This window comes from Brachyistius frenatus, unplaced genomic scaffold, assembly GCF_029030835.1.
Source record: "Brachyistius frenatus isolate BFR_SWC_R1_liver_20210118 unplaced genomic scaffold, ASM2903083v1 Contig_238, whole genome shotgun sequence".
Classification (NCBI taxonomy): domain Eukaryota; kingdom Metazoa; phylum Chordata; class Actinopteri; family Embiotocidae; genus Brachyistius; species Brachyistius frenatus.
This window is the reverse complement of record NW_027210837.1, coordinates 65692-89944: the sequence shown is the minus strand read 5'-3', so window position 1 is coordinate 89944 and position 24253 is coordinate 65692. Positions and strand designations below refer to the sequence as shown.

At 46.8% G+C, this 24253-nt stretch overlaps 2 protein-coding genes across 3 annotated transcripts; both read right to left on the bottom strand.

Moving 5' to 3' along the window:
- Positions 1-794: 794 nt before the first annotated feature.
- On the bottom strand, positions 795-8955 carry LOC138633852 (indian hedgehog B protein-like). The gene is made up of 3 exons (XM_069720321.1): positions 8656-8955; positions 4863-5124; positions 795-1526 (listed from the first exon to the last, which is right to left on the bottom strand). Exons 1-3 carry the CDS (start codon positions 8953-8955, stop codon positions 829-831), a joined length of 1260 nt encoding a protein of 419 aa, XP_069576422.1. The 3' UTR covers positions 795-828.
- A 2513-nt stretch (positions 8956-11468) lies between these two features.
- On the bottom strand, positions 11469-24198 carry nhej1 (nonhomologous end-joining factor 1). Of its 2 annotated transcripts, none has more exons than XM_069720322.1 (9): positions 24132-24198; positions 23243-23360; positions 22386-22598; positions 22039-22260; positions 21799-21937; positions 21476-21534; positions 13086-13257; positions 12155-12264; positions 11469-11795 (listed from the first exon to the last, which is right to left on the bottom strand). In XM_069720322.1, the coding sequence occupies exons 3-9, from the start codon at positions 22572-22574 to the stop codon at positions 11718-11720; spliced, it is 969 nt and encodes a 322-aa protein (XP_069576423.1). In that variant the 5' UTR covers positions 22575-22598; positions 23243-23360; positions 24132-24198; the 3' UTR covers positions 11469-11717. The 2 variants fall into 2 exon arrangements, with proteins under 2 accessions (XP_069576423.1, XP_069576424.1); XM_069720323.1 differs by lacking the exon at positions 24132-24198 and adding an exon at positions 23468-23563.
- Positions 24199-24253: the final 55 nt, after the last annotated feature.

Below are 24253 nucleotides of genomic sequence, written 5' to 3'. Positions count from 1 at the left end.
GAAAAAGAGCACAACATCCCTGCGGCCTTTACTATGAAACTAAATCCCTTAAATTAGACCTTAAAACGAAGTATTTAATGATGTACTCTGAATGGAATGTAATATATGATGGTATGTTGGAATCACCTGCACGGTTCGAAGGGTTTTCAAAAAACAGTAAGTTTAATGTGCGTTTTAATGTCAGACAAATTCATCAATTATCAATTTAATAAATTAAATTTAAAAGGATTCTCCCTCAGTATTCAGGTATTTAAAAGGGTTACGTCAGACTAAGGGAAATTAAGAGATACAAAAATGGATTGTAAGAGATTTTAAAGGCAACTAAAACGCCCCTTAATTTACAGTATATATTAAAAATGAAACCTTCCATGTTACCTGTTCAATTTTGGAGCATTTTTATCTCTTAAATCCCCTTTAACACATTAAGAAAAAGTATTCAAACCCCTTTATATCTTATAATCCATTAAGACCATGATATCGGCCTTAAAAACACTTAAATTGATAATTAGTGTGTAAACTTAAAGAAAAGTCATTAACCTTAAAGACTAAATTAAGGTGTTTTCAGACTGAATTAAAGGTATTTTAAGGGATTATTGCTTCATAGTGTTTTAAGGACACAAATGTCACCAAAAGTCATAAAAACATCTGTGTGCGCACGTTTTTTTTGGTCGTCGTTCAACTGTGTCACTTCACAGTTTGTTCTTCCTGCTGAAAAACTCCCATCAGGCCTCTGTGTCTGGGCAGGAAGTTCATCACAGTCCTGTTCAGCTCTCCAGCTTGGGTTTGGGGTTCAGGTTCATTTTTGTTCATTTTGAGCTTTTTCCTTCCTCACCTGCCGTCCTGAGCTACCCCCAGCGGGTGGAGGCGTCCTGAGTCCAGCAGCTTCCTCCCCAGCCAGTGTAAAAGCTGTGAGTACCAGTGGATCCCGTCACTGTGGCCCCCAGTGGCCCCGGTCCAGATGTGCATCCGCCTCAGTGGGGCGAAGGCCCAGTGAGCCAGAGAGTGCTGGTCCACCACTGCGTAGCAGGACGCCACCACGCCGTCCACCACCAGCGTCCCCTGCTGGGTCAGCGGCGCGAACGCCCCCCTCCCCTCCCTCAGGCTGACCCGGTTGATCCGGGACAGACGGCCCTCTCTGTGGCTCTGTCCCGCTTTACCCTCCGACACCAGCACACACTGTCCCGGCTGGGCGTCGCTGGCGTACACAGTCCTGAGGGCGCCGCGGGCAGGCATCGCCCCCTCTGAGCAGTTCCCCTCAGACACAAATATGAGGTGGGCGGCGGTGAGCGAGAGCTGCGCCCCGGCTTCTGTCTGCAGGGTGTAGAAGAGCCTGCGGGTCCCGGGGTCCCGGTCCAGGAAGGTCAGGACTTCGCTGTACAGCAGCTCCCCGCGGCCGTCGCTGCCCGACGAGGTCAGGACTCGCTCACCGGGTCGCAGGTCACTGATAGACTTCAGACCGCCGCTCTCCAACCAGACCAAGGCCTCGCCGGGGAAACAACCTCCAGACTTCGCCGCCACAGAGTGGTCTGAAGACAGACAGAGAGAGAGACAGGAGGGTAAAGAAGAGTCTTCAGATATGGAGGAACAATAACTTAGGAACGATAGAAAAGTTACAGCTGCGGGACACCAAGTCAAAAATGATGACCGTAAGACTTTAATGATGAGGTACGATGCTGTTCTATCACACGCAATAAAAAGAAAAAGTAAAATCTCCTGTTTTTAGTTAAATGGCACAATTTTCACTAAATACTTCATCATTTTTGAAAAAAAGTTTCATCTTTTATATTGTTTTATTTCTCATTCTTAACATTTCATCTGGTTTTCTTGGCAGAAATGAGCTCCCAAACTAAAGAGCCAACAGTAAATCTTTCCAGCTCCTTTTAGCTAAATATTGACTTCTTTCTTTCCTCGGCTGGACATAAAAGAAGAATAACCGAGCTGCCAGATAAAAGCTGCTGTTTGCAGCCCTGACTGAATGTGTGTGTGTGTTTCTACACGCGTGTTCAGGCATGACTGTGTTCGTGACAATGAGTCCAAGGACTTGAAAGTGACACTTGAGGACAGTCTCAAGTCTATCTGGGGATAAATATTTGGGGAGGGCAGGAAAGCCAAGGCCAGGTGATAAGATAAGTCACCTGAAGGAGGAAGGAGCAGAGCAGGAAAAGGAGCCAGCGGGTTAATCATCGGACAAACGTCGCATGACTCCACGTTTAGAAGTATGTCGACGGGTCTCGAGGGTTTCTGGGAACGTGAATTCACCGTTTGTTGTGATTTTAGGAGTTTCATGCTGCTGATCATCATCTTGTTTCATCAGACACTCAACGAAAACTTATTAAGGGGAACAATACTTTTTTTTTTCCTTTGAAAAATAAATAAATAAGATAATACTTTATCATATGACAACAAAAGAGCTCAAATATGTCAAATAAACTGTTGGTGTTCAGTTTTGTATGAAAGTTCAAATGTTGACTTGAAATCTCACAATTCTGGTTTAATGAGTCAAATTAATTTCTTATTCTTGTTCTTATATTGCAGTTTCTATCTTTTTTTTTTTAAATCATTGTCATGTTATTTTATTTGCATGACTTTTTATACCATTACAATGACTTTGAAAGTAATAATTTTGCCTTATAATCAAATAATTTTAAATAAAGTCACATTTATGAGCTAATTTATGATATTTTTGAATTACTACATAGTTATTTTGACTTACACTAAATACACATCCTACTAAAAGTTCAACGTAAGGGATGACAGGCTGAAAAAGCTGAAAGTAATGGATAAATGGCTGAAATAAATAAATACTCCCAGCATCCAGGTGGGGATCCGCTGGATAACAGGAACACGTCTGCCTCTTTATATGGTGATAAAACTTTAAATAAATAAAAAGGAATCCTCTGAAAGTGTCTACTGTAAATCATCCTCATCCCACTTCATCATATCGACACAGCTCTTCATTACCAAACAAAACCTGCCAGAACTAGTTTCAGTTTTTGAATAAAAGAAATAGAAATATTTGTATTTCCCCGATGACCTTCCTAACTGTCTTCCTGGATGAAATGTGTTGGTCGGAGGTGAAACGCACCATTAATCCCAGTGTTTCCTCCTCATACAGGATCTCCCCCTTTTTGCCGGTCCAGTCCTTCATCTCGCCGTCCCCGTGCTGTGCTGCCCCCTAGTGGTTATCTCCTCTTTCTGACTAAAGTCCAGCTGTCCCCCGTTTCAGGGATTTGTTGGGAAACGTTTCCTCAGCTGGCTGCTTTTACTTCCTAACAACGTCATTTTTGAGGAAATTTTGAGGGAAAACAGTAGAAAAAAAAAGGAGAAATCAAAAACATGAAAAAGAAAAATACCAACTTGATTGGTTGCCCTTCTGATCAAGTCAAGGACTGGGCCCTCGCAACCCGATCTGGGAGGGAAGAAGAGAGGAGGAGGAGGAGGAGGAGGAGGAGGAAGGGAAAAGAGAGATGACGCAGGAGAAGGGAGAAAGAAAAGGAAAATGTCCGTTACCACTCAGTGTAAATGTGTCAGCTGATGTTGAAGCGGCTGTTTGATTCTGATGCATTTTAACAAGAGGCTGCAACATTCAGCACATGTGTGCGTCCACTTCTGGATCACACGTCTGTGTTACTTTTCATGCTAACTGCACATTTTCTCAATCCACACACCCCATGAACTGTTGAGTATGTTGAACCGTGATGAGAATCTGTACGTCTCATCCTGACCCGGTTTGGAGGTGGAACTTTTTCAGGAACTTTCCAACGGTCTAAAGCCCGGTGGAGATCAGCTGATTTAGTCAGCTGGTGTTTCAAAAAGCCACGAAACAAAACAGAGACGACTTTAACAAGATTTTAAGGTGGACCTTCTCCTCCGGTGTGAACACAGGTGAAGTTCTTTAACAAGACGAGCCGAGAGTCATCCAGCAACAACTCTTCAGGAGGAACCACTTCAGGATTACTTCTATCCAGTCTGACCAAGTTTTCCACAGCTCATCTCTGAATTTGTGGTTGTGAATAAGAGAAGTCGCTCATTTAAAACACATGCTAAGAACTGTTAGCCTACGGCCTGATTTGATGAACCTGAATCCTCTGAAATCATCCAGATGTGTCTGTTGAAGGTTCGGTGTGAAGAAAGCAAGAAAGCCACCAACAGCTCACAGAAGCTGACCTTTAGATGTGACGTCTGCTCTGAGGGAACACGAGGGGAGAGGATGACGAGGGAGAAGAGGAAGAAGGAGGATTTCAGAGCTGACGAGTGCCCGGTTACTTCAGAGGCAAGCAAGATGAGGGTTAGTGATCAGAGACAGAGAGAGTTAGAAAGGAAAGCAAAGGAAAGCAGCTGCTGTTGAGTTTCTGTCCGTTTGTCTGCCTTCAACAGGAAACCGCTTTCTGTTGAGCTTTTCAAGTTTTGTGTCTATTTCTACAAAACAAAGCTCAACGTGTCAGCGACATATCGGTTTCATCTTTGACAGTTTTTGAAACTACGACTCGTGAGTTTTGACACCATTATGACCTTTGTGATGCCGTACTTTGAGGAATGTAAACGTGATCCTGAGGCTGAGCCACGAGGCGGGAACATGGACGAGGCACCTGAAAAGCTGAAATGTTCGAGGCTGTAAAGCTTCCATTCAGATTGTCGTCAGTTCGATTCGAAAACAAAAGCCTGCAGCTTTCTGTCCTCCTGTACGGTTTCTTTAGTTTGAATTTAAAGTGGAAAGGCTTCAGTGACGTGAAACAGAAGTCTGTGATGGAGGCGGAGCAGCTGTAAACACCTCTCACCAGCTCATCTTCATGCGCCCTGGAACACGTTCTGCTTGTGATTTGGAAGAAGCTTTCTCCCAGCGCGGTCCCGCGGCTGCTCACCTGACTTGACGCTGCAGTGGATGTGGGCTTTGGACTCGTAGTAGACCCAGTCGAATCCGGCCTCCACCGCCAGCCGCGCCAGCATGGCGTACTTGTTCCTGTCCCGGTCCGAGGTGGTGATGTCCACCGCCCGGCCCTCGTAGTGCAGCGACTCCTCCGAGTGGTGGCCGTCCTCGTCCCAGCCCTCGGTGACCCGCAGCCGGACCCCGGGCCAGAGGTTCATCACCGAGATGGCCAGAGAGTTGAGCTTGTCTTTGCAGCGCTGCAGCAGAAGGAACGCAGCACACTAATTCTTATTTTTGTCTGCATAAATATGATCCTGCACGCACAAATCTGTCTGCACAGATCTAGAAACTAACACAGAACCATGTAAACGTACACAACATGACCAAAAGTATGTGACCCCGGACCTCTGCTCCTGCAGGTTGGAATTAATCAGAAAAGTCGGGACACCTAACAAAGACCCATTCTACCTGCATCCGTGGACTCCACCGGACCCACACCACCCCTCCGCCCCCCACTCCCCACACACCCCCACCCTCCTTGTCTGTGGCTCCAGCCTTCCCAAAATGCACCCCTGCTGTCCCGGCTCAGGCTGTTTGCTCTCTGTGGTGAGTGAAGGGAGCCGGGAGGCTATGTTAGGGATGGATGGAGGGGAGAGCGGGTGGGTGGGGGTGACGGGGGTGGCCGCTGCAGGAACAAGAGGTCCTCAGCGTCCCTCTAAACCTGGAGTCTGGTCAGGGTGAGCAAACAGAAGGTGAGAGGGCCCATTGAAGGACTGGATCAACTCCCTCCTGCTCCAGCTCACGCTAATAATCCTCCCATTTATCTCATCAGGACTCCGGCTGCATTGTCAGAGCAACACCGTAACATCTCAGGTGACCTCTCAGACACACCCGGTCTGACATTCACAGAACATGTGAGGAGAAGTCATTTTAAAAGAGGTGCAAATAGGACCGACTTCTTTTAAAACTCTGATTTTAGGAAAATATAAGAGATGAAATAATCATTTTCAGAAAACATGAATGTTTAAATAGTTTTGTTTCATAGTGATCCTATTAAAATATGACTGAATTATTAACTTATTTTGTCCACGAGTTTAACAAATTTCAGCTTGATAAATACTGAAATTTGTACACGAGGTGCACTTAATAAAAGTAGAAAGAAGTTGATTGAAGTGGGGCTGTCGAAAAAGTCTGCTGACAGTTTGAATTTGACAAACGTGGGGAAAACTTTAAGATTTGTAAAACACGATTTCATTTATGCGTTTTGGTTGTTTCGACAATTAAACACAATGTCTTGGTAAAACGTGCAGGTACGATGTACTTTGGAGTGCAGTGTGTAAATTGTTCATTAAAAGAGTTTAATAGGTTTCAGCCTCCAGATGAAGGTAAACTCTGAAGCGTTTCTGATTTGGATTGAAGCTGAATTGAGGTTTTGTTGCTTTTATTCCGTCTGAGTGGCAGATGTAATGAAAGAGATCAGAATCCGGTGACTCCAGTCTTATTAAATCAACTCTGCGTGAGTGCAGGCCGTCTTGTCACGTCCCTGCAGCCTCTGAAAGCTTTTCTCAGTGATGCAGCGTTTCATGAATCTCGGCCTATTACGACTGCAAACTGGGATTAAACCCTATAAATGTCTTTTTCCATGTTGGCTGTGATAAGAATAGCTCGTGGCTCGGTGGCCACAGATGCCTTTTCACGGTGTTCAGTGTGGATTTTAACGTCTTATGTTTTCTCTGTGCGGTCAGAGCAACGAGCTGGACTTCATAAATCAGACGATAGATTTTTGTTGGTTTTCCTTTCAAGGTATACAGATCGACGGGGGTTTCTGTAGGAGCGGTTTTAGCACTAAACCGCTGGCTGCACAAACATTGGACGCACAGGCTGACAACATGCGCCTATATGCACACCTTTGCGCTGCAAAAAGTGTCCTTCTGAACAAGTCGTTGTGTCTCTTGTGGCGTCTAAAAGACTGTTTTCAAAATCTGCAAAAAACAGCGGTCTCTTCACTTGATCTCAATGCAATTAGACTATCTTCATGATATCCTTATGGTTTGCTGAAAGTGAAATAATCTGCCTTTTCAGGAGCAAATTTTACGCGTGACGTGTCCCAGAAATCCCCCAAATTAATGAAGATATATTGTGCAAGAGTAAAGTAATGTGGCACGTCTGCTTTTCTCTGCATATATACAAATAAACCCATGCACTGAAAGAGCATTAAAGGTGAAAGGTGCCACTTTTTGCAGCGTGGCTTTGCCCCTGAACAGTCGCGTCTGTATATGCAGCACAAGCGCCCAGGAAAAGCGAATAAAACCTAAAGAGGCGAAAAAAATCCGTATAATTAAGGCTTTAGCACAAGTGAAGTGGGCTATTTTTGCACATGTGCGCTGCGAAAACAAACAAAAAGTAACACGGAATAGTAAAAGACAAACAGGAGGCTGTCTCCTGCGGCTTGGAGCCCATAAATTGTGTGCAGGTCAGCGCCGTTGACGCGCAGAGGCTCGGGGTGCGCGCTGCAAAAAATGTGAGACGTCGTTTCGCCTTAAGACTTATCTGAACTATTTAATTCATTACAAGCCTCAAGTTGTCGAATTTTACGTTTATTGCGATTTGGACTCATTTCCTGGTCAAATTGGCCACAGCACGAGAGAACAATCCAACCATGTCTATTGAATTTGGAATATAAAACTCAAATTAAGCTTCTAAATCCGGTTTACTTGCACCACCAAAAAAAATTGAAGGGACTCATCCACACGTGCAGATTTGACCCATGACTTTATCACTGCATCTCCGCTGCAGTGATTCTCTCCGCTGGATATTTCTTGCAGTGCGCGCAGCTCGGTGACAGCTCCAGACTGGAGTGCGCGCTTTCATTCCCCACGTGGGTCTGTGGACATAAACGCTGCCGCTCGGGAGGAAGCCCGCGGTCACAAGAGCCAGATATAAATACTTTATTCCTGGGGAAATTGGGAGTCAAATAAATTCCACCCGGGGCCACATCAATGACGGTGTCGTAAAATCTTTTGACAGTCCAAAAGGCGACTGTTAACTCTGGCCAGTCGGGCTAAAAACGAAAACGGTAAACATCAGTACACGCTTGACCCGGGCTCTAACCAAATACGACATTTGGCTGTTTTTCCACCAAAAAACATGATGTAAAACAGAGGACATAGTGTTTTAATTAAGAGCGACCACTTTTCCGTACATTTTTAGACGGGGTTGCCCTCTTTTACGCATGAGCTGCCCACAGTGAACCTCTGAAACTTCATGTGAAGCAGAAGAGGAGGACTCTGACTCAAACTGTTCACCTTCACAATTCAGACTCCACCGTGTCAACAAGCCGTGGGGTGTTCAGAATTGACTGCAGAATGAGTTGTGCACACAGACAGATTTTGTAATCAGTGTTTCCCAAAGAGCCAAACTGCAAGAAAAAAAAGAATCCACCTTAAAACCAATTTCTTTTAAGGACAAGTGCTAAACCTGTTTCATTTAGAAAAAAAGGAAAATCATCTTCTGATGTTGCTGCTGTGATTTAAATCTGGCCATCTGAAACAGCTTATTTAAATAGCACTCATATTTGTAGTCTTAAAAAAAAAATGAGGCTATCAGAAAGTTGTTGTTTTTTTTGCAGTGAGGAACCTTGAGTCAACAAAAAATGAGGAAAAGATAACAGCTTCCACGCGCTTAAAGACCGGGCAAAGTGCACCAAGTAAAGCGGAATACCTCCACTAGAACTGGACCCAAGTCCTGACAGAACCCGGCCAGGAGCACTCTGCAGACGGGAGGGTTACCTGTGTCATCATGCGGTCTGCACCTGTGTTCTCCTCATCCTTGAAGATGATATCGGGGTTGTAGTTCGGGGTGAGCTCCTTGAAGCGCTCAGAGTTCCGGGTTATTTTCCCTTCGTATCTCCCGCTGGCCCCTAATGTTTTCTCAGCCACGTTGGGACTGAACTGCTTGTAGGCGAGCGGCGCCAGCTTCCGAGGTGACCGCCTCTTGCCATAGCCTCTACCCGGTCCGCAGCCCTCGCTGACCGGCGAGAGAAGGAAGGCGCACCCGGCGAGGCACGTCACCAGCGTCGGGAGCAGCATTCCGCCCCGAGCCGGTGTGTCACCCCCCGGCGGGAGGCCAAAATGTCACCGCTGTATTTCTTTCGAAGTGTCTTCCCCCGCGTGGGTTCACCTTTATAATCTTAGAGTGGCGATAACGATACAGGACTCATCCCAGAGTCCCCAAAAGTCGCCATTCCCAGCGCGTAAAAGTGGCCAGTGCGCCGCTGGAGAGACGTGAACCTGTCCTCTGCGCAGCTGACACACTTCTGTCCCGAGTGCACGCGGAGGCAGGGGCATAAATAGGCGAGGGGAGTTTATCTTGGCAGGCAGGTTCAAAGCTGTCCTTCTGTGTTGAAGTTGTGAGAAACGGGCTACAGACAGACACGGAGGCGCGCGGTGCGTAGGCTGGCTGCGCCTGTTGGGCACGGCGGTCAAAGGGTGTCCCCGCAGCGGTTTCTGCCTCTCGGGTTTGCTCTCAATGCGTCCCTGTGGCGCAGGGCTGTTGGCAGAAATGGAAATGGAAGAGATCCTACTACAGTACAGATGAGGTGCCGCGGGAGAAGAAGAAGACCGCGCCCTGCTGGACCTGCCCTCTGCTCCGTCCTCTCCTCCCATCGGGGTGGCACAGGCCCCGTAGCCGCCTTCATCTGTTTATTGTCAGCCGGAGCTTCAACCAAGAATACAGACAAACATCGAGCCAGGACACTGCCGGGTCGCACGTGCTCTTATTGTCCTTTGGACCCATGTCCTCAAGTCAAGACGCAGGTGCGCGCAGTGAGACCTGCAAAACCTTCTGACCCCTCCTTTCTGAGATGTGAACTCAGTACAGTGACATAACAGCCTGCGAACAAACCTCTGACCAGAATGTGCTGCTTTATGTTTTCTCCCTGCATCAGTCTAGCTCATTTAGGGACCACATGCAAAACCCTCAAAAACCCGAGTTAAGGGGCCCAGGATCCTGATTTCTAAACACACTCTCAAAGAAAAGCAGTTAGGACATGACATCACCATCATCAGACAGGTGACACACTTTTAAAATCTGCTGCAGTGGGCACTTCTTTGATCCTGCCTGTACTCTTCATGGGGTTTAAATGCTGCCCGCACACCAGGTGAGGAAAGGTTCAATTTGGGTCTCTTTACCTACAGCAGTCGCCTTCGGCTGACATTAGACATCCATGTTGTTTGACTAACATCCGGGAGCTTTCAGAGGGAGGAAAGCTTCCTTCAGTTCAGGTTCCTCCAGTTTGGCATGAAGCCCTCTAAAGATGAAGCAAATCAGTCTGAAGTATCAAAACATCAGTTGATTTTCACGTTTGTGTGAATGAAATTTTAAAGTTGGACCTTTTCCTTGTGGATCTTCGTCTCGTATTCCCGATGGATGTCTTCCATAAACGCTCAGTGGGACCTGAACTCCGTCGTTTTTGGCAGCAAATGATCCAAAAATGGCAGTTCAAGCCCCACTGAAAAATGTCCTTCAGAAAGTACGACCCCCGTGCAAGGACTTGAAGGATAAAACAACTAGGAACTTGATCTGGACCCCGGTTCCTCCGGTGGAAACGCAGGTACAGAAACTGAGCTGCTCAAATGATCAGTCGGTTCTGTGATGAATTGTTTGGTTTGATCAGACAACCTGCCCATCACAAAATCCCAGAGAACGAGGTGACGCCATCAAAGCTCTTGTTTTGCATTCGGAGTTTACAAGGAGCAAAATCACACATCTGAGAACATGCAGGCATGAAAGGGTGTTTTTTTGGCTTGAAAAATGATGGTTAAAATGATTGATTACTTATAACAACAAGCTCAGATACGGACAAAAACCCTGATAACATACAGAAACATCTGTCTGTTGTCTGAAGTTGTGAAAGATGCTGAGCTCTGATTGGGCGAAATGAATTCCGACTGTGCAGCAAGAATTTAGGACTGATCAGCTAATATGAAATAGACGACCTCAAAACCCCAAAATATCATGTCCTCTTCTTCAAAAACAAAACATTCCCCTCTTATTACAAATGAACTTTTCAGGAGCACTTACAGTAGATCTCTAATAAAATACACGCTGCAGTCCTGGTTATAATAAAGCCACTTCTCAGTAATGTTTGTCACACAGAAACACTTCAAACACTTTGGAGCCATGCAGGCAAACAGTGACTTCTCAACTAAAACTTCAATAGCATTCCCGAGATGCTGCAACACCTTGAGTCAACATCTCACCGAGCTCTGAAAAAGGAGAGCGGTCCCTCTATCGACCGCCGTCGACCCATTATGCTCCGTCTGTCTGACCCGGGAAGAAACAGACGACTTCAAAAAGCATCTCCCGACAAAAACACAGGATTTTTTTTTTTGCTTCCAGTAAATAAACAGGAAGCTTTCATACAAAGAGAAAAATATATTTTCCCCACAATAGCATTTTTGACAGAAGTCCCAACTACTGTTTAAATAGCCACAAGTCATCGCTTTCCTTCAGCCTCAGAGAGGATGTTCAATTTACTCTTTCTTCCTCTAATGTGACCATTTAAAAAAGTTGTTTTGGAAATAATGAACAAAAACAATCATTGAAATGAAATGTCTGGTTTCTTTAATTGACTTACTGTCAGTGAAACTAAATGAAGCCTGATGCTGTAGATCACAAAATTATTAAAAAATAGTTCATACACTTATTTCATTGTGTGTTTAACCTAAAATCTCAACACTAATTAAAATTGTAAAATGTCCTTCTTCAGAGTAAAAGTTTAAAATAAAAGAAGTGGTTTAAAAGGCAGATGGAGAAACTGTGAACTGTTTGGGCCTCCTGCAGCTCGGGCTCATCTGAACAGGCCCACTTTCTTCTTCTTTGGTTTGGAGGAGCGTTGCTTTGAAGGGTCAGACCTGACGGGTAGAGACTGAGGAAGACAAAAAGGAGGAGACGAGGAAGATTGATTTTTTTTAAAAGATTTTCAAATAAGAATTTCAATTTCTGATTTCTTGTTTTTAAACATTCTCTTTTATCTTCTCTTAAAAAAAACTGAGTGACATAATGTCTCAGTATTTGTTATATTTAAGTGTTGGTATAATTTTATGACGGTAATAATAAAAATCTGTGTTAATCTTCTGCTTTATGTAAAAACTCTCTGTCACTGTTACTGCTGAATTTTAGAAATCACTCCAAATATTTCATTCGAACATGAACAAAGTGATTCAGTCACGAAAGGTGGATATGTGAGAGCGTTCTTCGGTTCCTCCCGTCTTCTCCCCGACGTACCTGTTGTCCTGTGGGTGTGTCGGCCATCTTGGCTCCAGGTGTGTCCACCTGCCCGTCGTGGCTCTGGTTTCTGTCCTTGTCTGCCGGTTCACTGCTGATAGACCCGCCACCTGAAGGACGAGCACAAATACGATCAAACACTCAGGAAAATCTTCTGTAAACTTACATTCTGTGGAATCTTTGGTTGTTCTACAGTCGAGCTCCAACCAACGTCTTCACATCAGCAATCAGAAGATGGAGTGAAAAGACCCAGAACGCACCGACGAGCTGATTCAATGCAACGTTCTTGTTTTTTGGTTCAGCAGACATTCATTGTACAATCTTCTTTCTAACAGAGTTTGTGCGTCTGCTCGACGTCTGACGTTACAAACAAAGACCTTTCTTCCGTCTTATTTGATGTTCGCCAGCTGCTGGTGCCTTTAATCGAATGTGTTTGACGAGAAGAGACAAGAGACAGCAGAGGAAGTCACCTCCATTTCAAGAACAAATCAGGCTCAACATTTTCAGTGGACAGTTTCTAAAAGACAAACATAGCTGCTGTGTATTTGTCCCACATGTCCCTTCAACTGTGAAACGTTTGCATCCTGTATCTGTCATATTTGATTTTATTATTTTATACGTCTCACTTGAAGGTCATCCGCAATAAATTTGGTAAGTCATTAACCCTTGAGGTCATTTCTCAGCACGTTCTCTGGTCCTCGTCTCTTCAGGAGGACAATTTGTTGCCCTTCCATCCTTTACATCACTGTAAACTGAGTGTTTTGGGGTTTGGACCTGTTGGTCAGACTGTGATGGGACATTTTATAGACATATTATTCAAAGTAATGATGAGTCACAGGCCCATATGTGTAGGTCAGAATCCTAAATATAAAGTGTTTGCCTCTATAAATAGCACAATGGGAGGGCGTCCTGGAACTAAGATCAAACTCACCTGGAGAGGAGGGGACGGCTCCCTCTGTGGCGGCGGGCTCCTCGACGGAGCGCTCCACTGACAGTTTGCGTTTTCGTGCATTTCCGTGAGCGACGATGGCGGCGTACAGCTGCTGGAGGTCGGCGTCGAAGCCCGAAGCGTCCTGCTGTTCAGAGCGCAGCAGAGGAAGAACCTGAGGCGAAGAGAAGCAGCGGTACAGAGGACTCAGGAGGCTGGTAACACAAAACAATGAACTTTAATTCATTTTTATTTCACTTTTCTTTTTTGTCTTTTCAGACCTCGTGACCAGTCGGCATGTTTCAGGTGTGATTTCCCTCCCTGCATGAGTTCGACTCTTTAAAGCCTGCACATCCATTAAAAATAATGCTGAGTTCCAGTTCCTGCGAGGCGCAGCTCGGTGCATTCGGTTCTGTTTGTTTTATGGCCCCGCTGTGGGAGTCACATGTCCGAGGTGTGATGCAGGGTGTGCCGGGGCTGCGATAAGCCTCAAAATCAAAGCTGCATTATTGGCACAGCTGACCGCAGGTCGAGCGGCGAGCAGGAACAACTGAAAGACACACAGCAGCTCTGTCAACCGACCGGCTGACAGATAAGGCTGCGGGTAAACTCCTGCGACATTATGCGAACACACGGCCGACGCGTAGAAAAACACCAGCTATTCACTAAATCCCTCTTTTTTTCCCCAATGGAGAGGACAAACTCTCCAAATTAGCTCCTCAAATATTGACCGGGAGAAATTGGTGGTCTCCTGCTCGCTGTCAGGGCAGAGGGGCTCCTAAACACACTTTGGTCAGGTTTCGAGGTTTCGCATTGATTTATTTTTGTTATTTGTTTGTTTAAATATCGTAAAAATAAATGTATGCTCTGGTGAGGCTTCGTTCTGCTTTGGGCACAGAGAAACCAATGTGCTGAGGGGAGAGAAAGCAGCAGAAAGCCGACCTTATTCTCTCTTTTTATTCACTCCCCCCCTCCCCTCCTCTACCCCCCTCCCACACCACCTCCCCCGGCTGCCAACCAGCACACTTTAGATTATTTGATCTGAAATGTTGAGCTCAATTTGTTGGATCCGGCGGCCCTGAAGCGCTGACATCAACTGTCTGTTTGATAGTTTGAAGCCCCCTCTCCTCCGTATGGAAGCCCACCGGGGCCGTGGAAAGTGGATGAAGTTATGCAGGATGAGAATACTATTTTAGGAACGGTAGAAAAGTGGCCGCAGGGTGCGAGAACAGTGTGGAGAGGATTGTTATCGGCTGCCGGTGACCTGAAAGGAAACACCAGACGAGGAATAAAAAGGTGATTACAGCAGGTCAATAACCTCTCTCTCGTTGTGTCGAGCTCAGTAATGCTCTGGAAAGTTCCTCCTGCTTTTGTAACGGAGCAAAGTCCACCAACAACCCGGACCGAGAACACTCACCTGGCAACCACGCCTCCAGGCCCCGCCCCCTTCCCCACAGTAAAGCATCATGTGTGGGGAAGGTGACGAGAGGACGGAGGGAGAGCTGGCAGCGTGTTGGTACTTCCTCTATTATTAGCAGGTAAACAGCTCTGATTTTAGACGAGCTGCTGCTGTTGTTTTTTGAGCGGGGGTCTGGTGCCGGAGAGTCTCACACTCTCTCTCCCTCGTCCTCGCCTCTGTTGCTGACCTCATGTTTACTCTCCCTCATTCCTCTCAACCTTGTTGCTCTCATCGTGACCTCAGCTTCCCGTCCCGACTCCCAGAGCGATGCCCGGCTTACATTTGAACCCCCGAGGACTCAAGGTCACATCATTGGAAAAAAACTGGAGGATGGAACCGCTCAGGGAACAAACGGTTCAAACAGGGAAAGGACGAGGCCGAGACAAGATGTGGAGCGATAACATGGATTTATAATCAGCTGCAATAAACAACGAAAAGCTCCAACTATAACCTCCGGATGCTCTCAGCTGTCCATCTGTTGAAGCAACGATCGACTCCACAGTCGGCTGAGTCCGAGAGATTGCAGCTGATTGGCGGACACCAAATGTGTCTTTCTGCAACATAACGTACGACCAAACCGTTTGAAATTCAAAGCAGCAGCAGATTACTGACCCACACCTGCAGTCACGACGGTGATTTAACACGAGCAGACAACACTGAGTGACGTAGGAAGACACACGGATGTACGAAACAAAACAAACAGAGGGAGGCCAAGTCCTCACCACCTGGTTTAGTGGATAAGGGCTGAAAATAAATCCCAGCATCCTCTCTGCTCTGACATCATCCACACCTTCGCTTCATTTACCTTTCACCTCTGTGCCCTCGCTGCCGTCACATCTCCCTTCAGGCCGACGATGACACGCAGAGAGCTGCTAATGTGAGCCGAAGGTTCACGCGGAGCCTGATGTCCCGTTAAGAGTCACAATAATATCTCAGTTTAGGCTAAAGTGACTCATGAAGTCACCGCGAGGCAAAACACAGGACGGCTTCTGTCCATCGAGAAAAGAGCTGCTGTAAACTTTAGACAACCGGCCGAATGTTTACGAGAGCCTGAACAATACATCGACTGGACTTTTTTGGGTAAATCTCAGAAAAGAAATAGAAACTGCGGCACAGAAATCTTTTTTACAGGCTTCATGTTGTGTTTTTGACGTGTGAGTGCAGCACCATCTGAATGTTAAACGTGGCTGATGACGGTCGAGCTCCACTGACTGGTTGAAAGTGCAGCGGCCAGCATGTGTCAATCCAGGGAACCTCTCAGGAAAGATGCTTTAAACTTGGTAAAGAAAACTTTGGTGGATCTTGACTTGCTGATAATTAAAGCTCGTCAAGACACTTCTGATGTAAAGAAGGAAAACTGCAGACGGCTCTGATAATAAAGTTATCTGTGCAACTGTGACGTATGCTCATCTTTAAAGATTAATCTGATGTCAGAAAACTGCTGTTCATGACAGTCGAACATTCAGGGGGAAGCACAAAGACGGGAAACAGGGAGAAACCTTCACACCTGGTTCTGTCCAGACATCAAGATCCACTCGGAGAACCCCTGAAACTTCACACCGTGTTTAATCTGCACGACAACCAAAACACTCAAACATCAGTGTTGGTACTGGTCTCGTGAACGCAGCATCCCTCAGCTTTGTTCTCTGTAAACTCCTGATTCTGACGGTCCAGCTTCCATCAGATGAGGAGCCGTCCACAGTTTGGTTCACCGCACGCTCGCTGTAACAGGAAGTGTTAAGTGTCTCAAATAAAGTGCAGCACTGCAGGAGGCGGATCTTGTGAACTGCGCCCGGCGTGTTCACGTGTCGACAAGCGCTGCCGCCGCCGTGTTTTGTGTTGCTGCTCACAGGCTCGTGATGTCTTTGCGGGACGCTGCGCTCGGCCGGTCCAGGTTGGGACTCGGCCCAGAGGCCAGCAGCTGAAGAGGGGGAGCAGCCAGGCCACAGAGGGCCTAATTACAGACCCATACCAGGGACAACCCTGTGGAAACTGTGTGCAACTGACAGAGGGCACAGGAGGAGGAGGGGCTCCTGGATGGAGGTGGTTTTGTTTGGCTGTTTTTACTCTTTACAAACAGCAGAGAAACTGTGGCAGCAAATCATGATTATTTGAGACAAGTCTGTAAAATAAGAGAAGGAGATATCTCTTTTAGGCTATTTTTCTGTCTCTACTCCATCTAAAAATATCTTTAAAGACACTGAAATTGAAAATGTTATTTGCACATTAAGTGTTAAACATGGGATTCTTCTTCCCATCTGTTGCATCTGAAGTTTGGGACACACCTGAGGAAGAAGTCCAGACCTCGGGCCCAACACGCTGCAGGTCTGCATGTCCCAAAACCAGCCACGCACTGATATCTATGATATATATGTCATTAAACTCTACAGTCCCAACACGACAAGGAGTTCACTCATTCTCACAGCTGCAGACAGCAACAACAAACACCGGAGAAAGCTGAAGGCTTCCTCGCCGACACCAGGCCGAAGGTGCACGACTCACGATTCAGCACAGCAGACTGATGAGGAGTTTACTCTCCAGTTTGAACACCAACTTTGTCCGACAGGATTTAGTTTTTTTTTAAATATTGACAAACTTCTTTCTTATGTGATGACCAGCAGCTGAATACTGTGACCAGGAAGCTCAACGTTCTTCCTCACTTCCCTGTTGATGTGTGCGCCCCTCACTCAGTCCAGCCTCGCCTACTTACCACGCAGGCCCTGAATTCCTCAGGTACATGAGATAAAGAGCTGCTCGCTGCTGTTTATCAGCACAGCGGTCAATGATTTACTGAGGAGGGAGGGAGGGAGAGAAGAACCTTCCTCACCTTCCTCACCTTCCTCCTCTTCCCTCAGTCATCCCCTTCTTTTCTTTTCCAAGCTCTAAAACGGCTTCACAAGTGACATTACATAATCCCTGAAAGTGCTCGTCTCCCTCCACAGGAAGAACCTGAAGAGATGCAAACACGAGTCTGTGTTCGATCAGCTGGTGTGTTTTTCTACATCGATGGAAAACGCAGTGTTTCATGCAGCTTCTCCTCTGTGGACGAAGGCTGACGGCGCTGAAGCTGAGGTGTTATCTTAAACTGGTACGAAAACAGATTTTGAGAAATCTCATCTCAAGCTGATCAATATCTGCCGCTTCTCCTCTTTCTCTCAGCGTCGCAGGATGTATTTTTGGAGTCCATCAGCTGCTGTGGTCGGCGGATGCAAACATTTCCTGCCCTGCTCTTAACTTAGAGCCTCTGGTGGAAGCACACAGATATTAGGATTTGACTCCTCCTGTGGTGCCGGCGCAGAGCTTCTCGTGGAGAGCTACGTAGCATTTAAGGGTAATTTCTTCACCCATTTCAGCACATAATCATTACAGCGCTTTTACTGGGGATGGAAAACTGCACATCACACTGTAAAGAGAAAGCAGCTCCTATTGTTTTTAAGCAGATTGAGGTTCACTCAAACAGAAAAAACCTTCAGGTTCAGAAAGAAAAGGAGGAAATCTGGAGCCCACTTTGGAAGCTGCAACATTTTGGCCCAGTTCTGTGATTGTGTGCAGCTCATGAGGTGCTTTGGTCACAAGTGGCCACTAATTGTCAGATGTTGTTATACTGCAGCGCGGTTGCCGTGGAGCTGTGAAGCCGCTGTCTCATGAAACAGGAAGCGGGCGACGTTCCCAAACGGTGACAGTCCAGGGCTGACAACCGTGACGCTGCTGCTGCTGCTGCGAGCGCTGCGCAGAAAACTGCAGGGCATGCGTCACCACGACACACACACACACACACACACACACACACACACACACACACACACACACACACACACACACACACACACACACACACTCATGCACATAAAAATGAAGATTAAAACAACCACCTCTGTGACACGCACACACACCAACGCTCAACTCTGAAAACCAAAAGCATGCGTCACAGTCTGCACACACTCCCCCTCTGCCAGGACAGGAGCAGCTGCCACCACACTCACACACATGTCTGGACTATCTTTGTGAGGACCCTCAGGACACAGACTCCTTCAAGCAACCCCAGCTTCAAGCTAATGTCTTCCTCAAAGGGAGCACAAACACATCCAGAACATACCGTTCAGCCTCAACATTAAAACCACTGACAGGTGAAGTGAATAACACGGATTACCTCATTATAACGACTCCTGTAAAAGGGCAGACACATTCGGCAGCGAGTGAACAGTCAGTTCTTGAAGCTGATGTGTTGGAAGCAGGAAAAAATGGGCCAAACTGTGACGACCGGGACGGAGCAGCTCCACCACAGCAGGTCTGGTGGGATGTTCCCGGTGTGCAGCGGTTACTATGAGTCGTCCAAGGAAGGACAGCAAGCGTGTGGCTGCAGACCGCTCAGAGCTGACCACTGTCCACTGTCAACGGTCCCACAATGGGGACATGAGCATCAGAACTCGCAGCATCCAGGGCTTGATGTGCCGCAGACGTCCCGGTGCCCGATACCACAGGACACCTTCGGAGCTCTGTGGAGTCCAGGCCTCGATGGCTCAGATGTTTTGGCGGCAGGATTGCGACGTACGCAAGATGAGACGGGTAGTTTTAATGCTGTGGTAAAACCAGTGTCCCCACTTTCTACAAATGTCCTCACTTCCGAGGTCTAAAACTCAAATTGGTCCTCACAAAGATAGATGTACAAGTACACACACACACACACACACACTCTCTCCAAATGTAGGCCCGAAAGGGAAGCTGATGTGATCCAAAAAGGATTTGAGCATTTTTCTTTCATCCTACAGCTCCAGTGTGTGTGTGTGTGTGTGTGTGTGTGTGTGTGTGTGTGTGTGTGTGTGTGTGTGTGTGTGTGTGTGTGTGTGTGTGTGTGTGTGTGTGTCTATCAGTGGGAAGTGCAGACTAATTCCACCCATGTAAATGTTGACCTGAGCTGGGTGGGGTGTTTGTGTGGTGACTGCTGGGGAGGGGCTTTGCATGGAAAGCTGCAGTAGAAAATAAAAGCTGCTGCTCCTGTCATCATCGTCTCTCTTTCACTGTCCCTCTGCCCAGCACTCCCCTTGGTGTGGGAAACAGAGGCCACAAATGGCACAAGCGCGCGCACACACACACACACACACACACACACACACACACACACACACACACACACACACACACACACACACACACACGTGGAAATTGTGAAAGAGCGGGTGATGAGGTGGAAGATTTTTGAAGATATTTGTCTTCTCTGCTCTCTGTTGGCACTCGGCACGTAAATAACTGCGTAAATTTCAAAGTTCAAGTTCAAGGAAGAAAAAGAGAAGCTGAAACTGAAGCTGGGTGTTTTTACAAGAACAGGGGACGCATAGACTCATGTGAAACATACCGTTGTAGCAGAAATGCAGGACTTTTTAGGACTTTTCTGGGTACCGTAGAGATCTAAAGCATCTCCAGGCCTGAACTCAAACAACACTTTAACCAGCAGGCAACATGAGACACTCAATCAGCTGGAAGCATTTGAACTCAAATCAGGTGCACATTCAGAGCAGATATGTTCATAAATCATACACAAGCTCAGAGCACGATGGCCTGTCCTGATCGTTGTCATGGACACAGACAGACACACAAACACAAGTCAGTGGGTGCACAGACAGCAAACTCACTCACACTCACACACACACACTCACACACACACAGGCATGAAGGGGCCCTACCCTGATAGATAAATACTGCACACACACGCTAAACGCCTCTCTGATTCACACACACACACACACACACACACACACACACACACACACACACACACACACACACACACACACACACACACACACACACACACACACACACACACACACACACACACACACACACACACACACACACACACACACACACACACACACACACACACACACACACACACACACACACACACACACACAGCGGTGCATCCAGTGTGTAATTCTCCGTTTGACGCATCCTGGTGACATTTTTCTCAGACACGTTTTATTTCAGTTTGGACTTTGGTCTGAGGGCGGCCTCTTCGCAACCCGGTGGAATTTGCCACGAGAGAGAAGACTGATCCACTGCAGGATTTCTCTTCTTCTACTTCTTCTCCTTCTTCTTCTGTGGTCTCAAACTGTCCGCTTCCCCTTCCTACGACGTAATCAGAAAACAGAGCGCCCACTGTGACCCTGATGTAACTTTCCATGGCTGCTCGTACCTGAACCCGAGCTTTTCCAACACCTAAAAAATTTCATACTTTCCTGGTTTGTCCTTTCAGACAAACCACATCAACAAACAGGCAGCGCTCCCCCTGAAAATGACCACACGATGCGTTTCGCCACCATCTCTAAAGGCTCCACGACGTCAGGAGCATCACATGAAAGCACAGTTCACATTTTTGGGAACACAGTGGTGTTCAGCTGATGTTTGATGTTGGAGTGAAAAGATCATTTCTCCCTTTTGTGGCAATCAGAACAACAACAGCTATAAGCTTTACTGAAGGAAAACTACAGGAAAACCATCTGCTGATGAAATAAACATGTAAAAATAAAGAGGGAGGGAGCAGAAACATCGAAACATTCAACGGGTGCATCTGAAATGCCTGGAATCACACACACAATCAGAAGGAGTCAGAGGTCATCACAATGGGACATGAGAAATTCCACATGTGAACTCTGTAAACACACACACACACTTACAGGACACTGAATAAACTCCGCCCCTTGCCTCACCCCGATTGGCTGACAGCAGCAACTCTGAATTGCATCACGGCGGCGTGTGAAACAGCGCTGGTCCCTCCGAGATCACCACAACCCGTTAACCATGAGGAACGGAGATGATGGCAGTAGGAGGCCCAAACAGCTGGCAGCAGCGACAGTGGTGTGTGTGTGTGTGTGTGTGTGTGTGTGTGTGTGTGTGTGTGTGTGTGTGTGTGTGTGTGTCGCTGACCTCTTACCTTTGTCATGAAGTCCTCGCTGTAAGTTTGTTCCTCAAAAGCGTCCGTCTGCAGGCGCTCTGGGTTCAGACAGAGAACGTGTGAATTGAGGCTTGTGATCGGTCTGAGGACTCACGGGTTCGTTGAAGGGATGACAACAATTTATTTCTGGTATTCTCACAGCGAACATTTTTCTCGTAACATTTCTGTTGATGTTTTTACATGCACATGGAAACTGGTCAGACTTTGAGGTCTTCACACTGAGTTGTGTCATGTTGTGTGATGTGATGTCACGTGGTGTCATACAACATCCTGTCATATAGTGTGTGCTCCTGGTTGTGTACCTCTGCTGAGTGTGGCTCCGTTCTCTCTGTAGTCCTGGATCTCTGCGTCCTTCCTGACCAGCAGACCTCCCAGCTCCTCCACCTGCCGCTGCAGCAGGCGGCTCATCGCCAGCAGGGGGCGCACCAGCTGGACACACACCTGAAAAGCACACAATACTGTCAGGGCGATCACATTTAGGACTACAAACGCCTCATCCATTCGCCGACTAAAAAAGTTCACGTCTGAAACGTGGAGCGTACCAAAGCGACGGGGGCGGGGGTGCAGTGAAACTCCCAGTAGAAGGGCAGCCCCGCCAGTTCACTCTTCAGCCTCATGCTGATGTTGCCATCGTCCTGTCGTGTCAGAGAGGTCTGCGCCTCATTATGAGCTCGGCCGCCGCATCCCGACAGGCAGGGCTGCGCCACCTCACGCAGGTGGGAGAAGAAAGCTTTGACCGGGGCGCGCAGGCGCCTGTTCAGCTCCTGGTGGGGGAACAGTTATTGACAACATGGAGGGAAATCCCACTGAACTGACTGGTAAGGACAGTTTGATTTGACTTGAATAAAGGCTGCACAGCAGCACAGTAACCGCCATCAGCTGACGGTACCTGCGCCCGGCTGTGGATGGCTGCTGCGTCCATCCTCTCCTCCCACACACAGTGCATGTCAGTCAGCAGGACGCGGTACGCTGTTTCACCAAACCAGCTCTTGGCGAGGAGCTGGCAGCCGCTGATGCTCACAGGAAGCCAGGGGCGCTGAAGGAGGACGTCCTCAGCAGGAGCTCCGCCGGCCTCCATCACGGCAGACGGGACAAAAAAACACTTAAAGGAGGAAGAGGAGAGGTCAGTGAGGAGGCTCTCAGTGCTGAGTTATTTTTTAGGTTGTAAAATAAATTGTGAGTGGGCAATGAGCCTGCTTCTGTCAGGAGGAGACTTTCTCTGTCTAAAATCTTTGTCTTTGCACTCGCTCATGTAAAAAGATGATAATACATCAGGCTACACGCATGTCATAAAGACTTCTAAAAGAAAATCTGCCACTAAATGCAATATTCCCTCAGAATTGTTGTGACATTTGGCCACGTTCAAAAATACTCTCGGAAAGTACCTTTAAATGACTCAACAGTTGTGTATGGCACATTTCCTTTCAAAACAACTTTAAAAGAGGTTTTAAATGACATAAATACATTAAAAAGTAATAATAAATATATACATACGTCCCTGCAACATAATATTGGAAATTACTTGATTATCTGAGCTAAATCCCAGACGTTTTTTTCTACAATAAAAGCACTGTATTTAATCACAGTTCAGAATCCCACTGATATTTCGACTCATTTAACAGCCCTTCTTTGTGGCTCAAAGCAGGCAGAAGCTGCTGTTTCTGGAAGCGGATGCCAAAGAGCACCCAGGCCACAAATACAGGGGGTCATTTTCTTTTTGATCAAACCTGGTTTTGTATCACTCACCTCCGAGGAATGCGCCCCCAAAGTCCTGCTGCTGAGATCTGTGAAAGCCCGTTTTACAGACGCCGAGTCGGGGCCGCATAATCACCGGCTTGCAGGAAGGAGACCGCAACGGCAGCTCCTGTTTTCGGGGAAAGAAACACAGTTCACGTTACAGAGGTTGACTCATGGCGATGTGGAGATCACAAAAATACCAAATCAGTAACTTTATGACGACAATATACCGACATGCGGAGCTGGACGCAGCTGGCAGCGGTCAGAGGGGGAGGATGTCGGCTGACACCAAAGTCCATTCACAAATCTCCACATTTCATTTCGTGCTTCTCTGCATGAATTGGTACCAGACACCGAGTTATTTTAAACCATTTCAACACCGGCGGAAGTCATCCTTTAATTCCGGAACCATCTAGTCTGTACTATCAACACCTATCGGGGGGAGAAATGCCTAAAGAAGACCTGCACAAGCTGTTAATTTGAACTTAACCTTATTTGTGCACCAACTGAGACGAACTGTCGAAGTAGCACCAGGAATAACTCGCCAAGCTTCGCTTAAAAACCTCCAACTTTTCAAGTTCCCTCGTTTCTCGTGAAATATAACAAAGACATTATTTACATTTAAGCTCTATTGGTATCTTTTGGGGCTATTAGTTAATTCGGCGACCTTCTGTTTAGCACAACAACCACATTTATTCAAATATGACAACTTTTAGTTTGAAATGACCGATCTTCAGCTAGCTTCCAGCTGGTATAGCAACACGGCTCGCTCGAGTTTCCCTTTGTGCTGTTGTAAACATGGTTGAATGTCGCTCAGCCTTTGCTCTAACAGCTCGTAACACATGTAGAAGCATGACAACAGGAAATATGAGTGACGAAGTACTTGAAAAGTACCAACGTTTGTTCAAAGAGAAGCTGCCCCTCCGCCGCCGGTTGCTGTTGAGTTCAGGATTCCGACACCGACGTCAAACAACAGCGCATTTCAAAGGTTCCGCTTGTAATAAAAAAATACAATCGTAA

Bases quoted from the DNA above. Each gene is read 5' to 3' on its own strand.
- nhej1 (XM_069720322.1), bottom strand. From the start codon at position 22,574: ATGGAGGCCGGCGGAGCTCCTGCTGAGGACGTCCTCCTTCAGCGCCCC. The intron at 22,261-22,385 runs GTACCGTCAGCT...TTCCCCCACCAG, and splicing joins CCATCCACAGCCGGGCGCAG to GAGCTGAACAGGCGCCTGCG. The intron at 12,265-13,085 runs GTGAGTTTGATC...CTCGTCCTTCAG, and splicing joins AGCCGTCCCCTCCTCTCCAG to GTGGCGGGTCTATCAGCAGT.
- LOC138633852 (XM_069720321.1), bottom strand. From the start codon at position 8,955: ATGCTGCTCCCGACGCTGGTGACGTGCCTCGCCGGGTGCGCCTTCCTT. The intron at 5,125-8,655 runs GTAACCCTCCCG...CTTCTGCTGCAG, and splicing joins CAGACCGCATGATGACACAG to CGCTGCAAAGACAAGCTCAA. The intron at 1,527-4,862 runs GTGAGCAGCCGC...GTCTGTCTTCAG, and splicing joins CCACTGCAGCGTCAAGTCAG to ACCACTCTGTGGCGGCGAAG.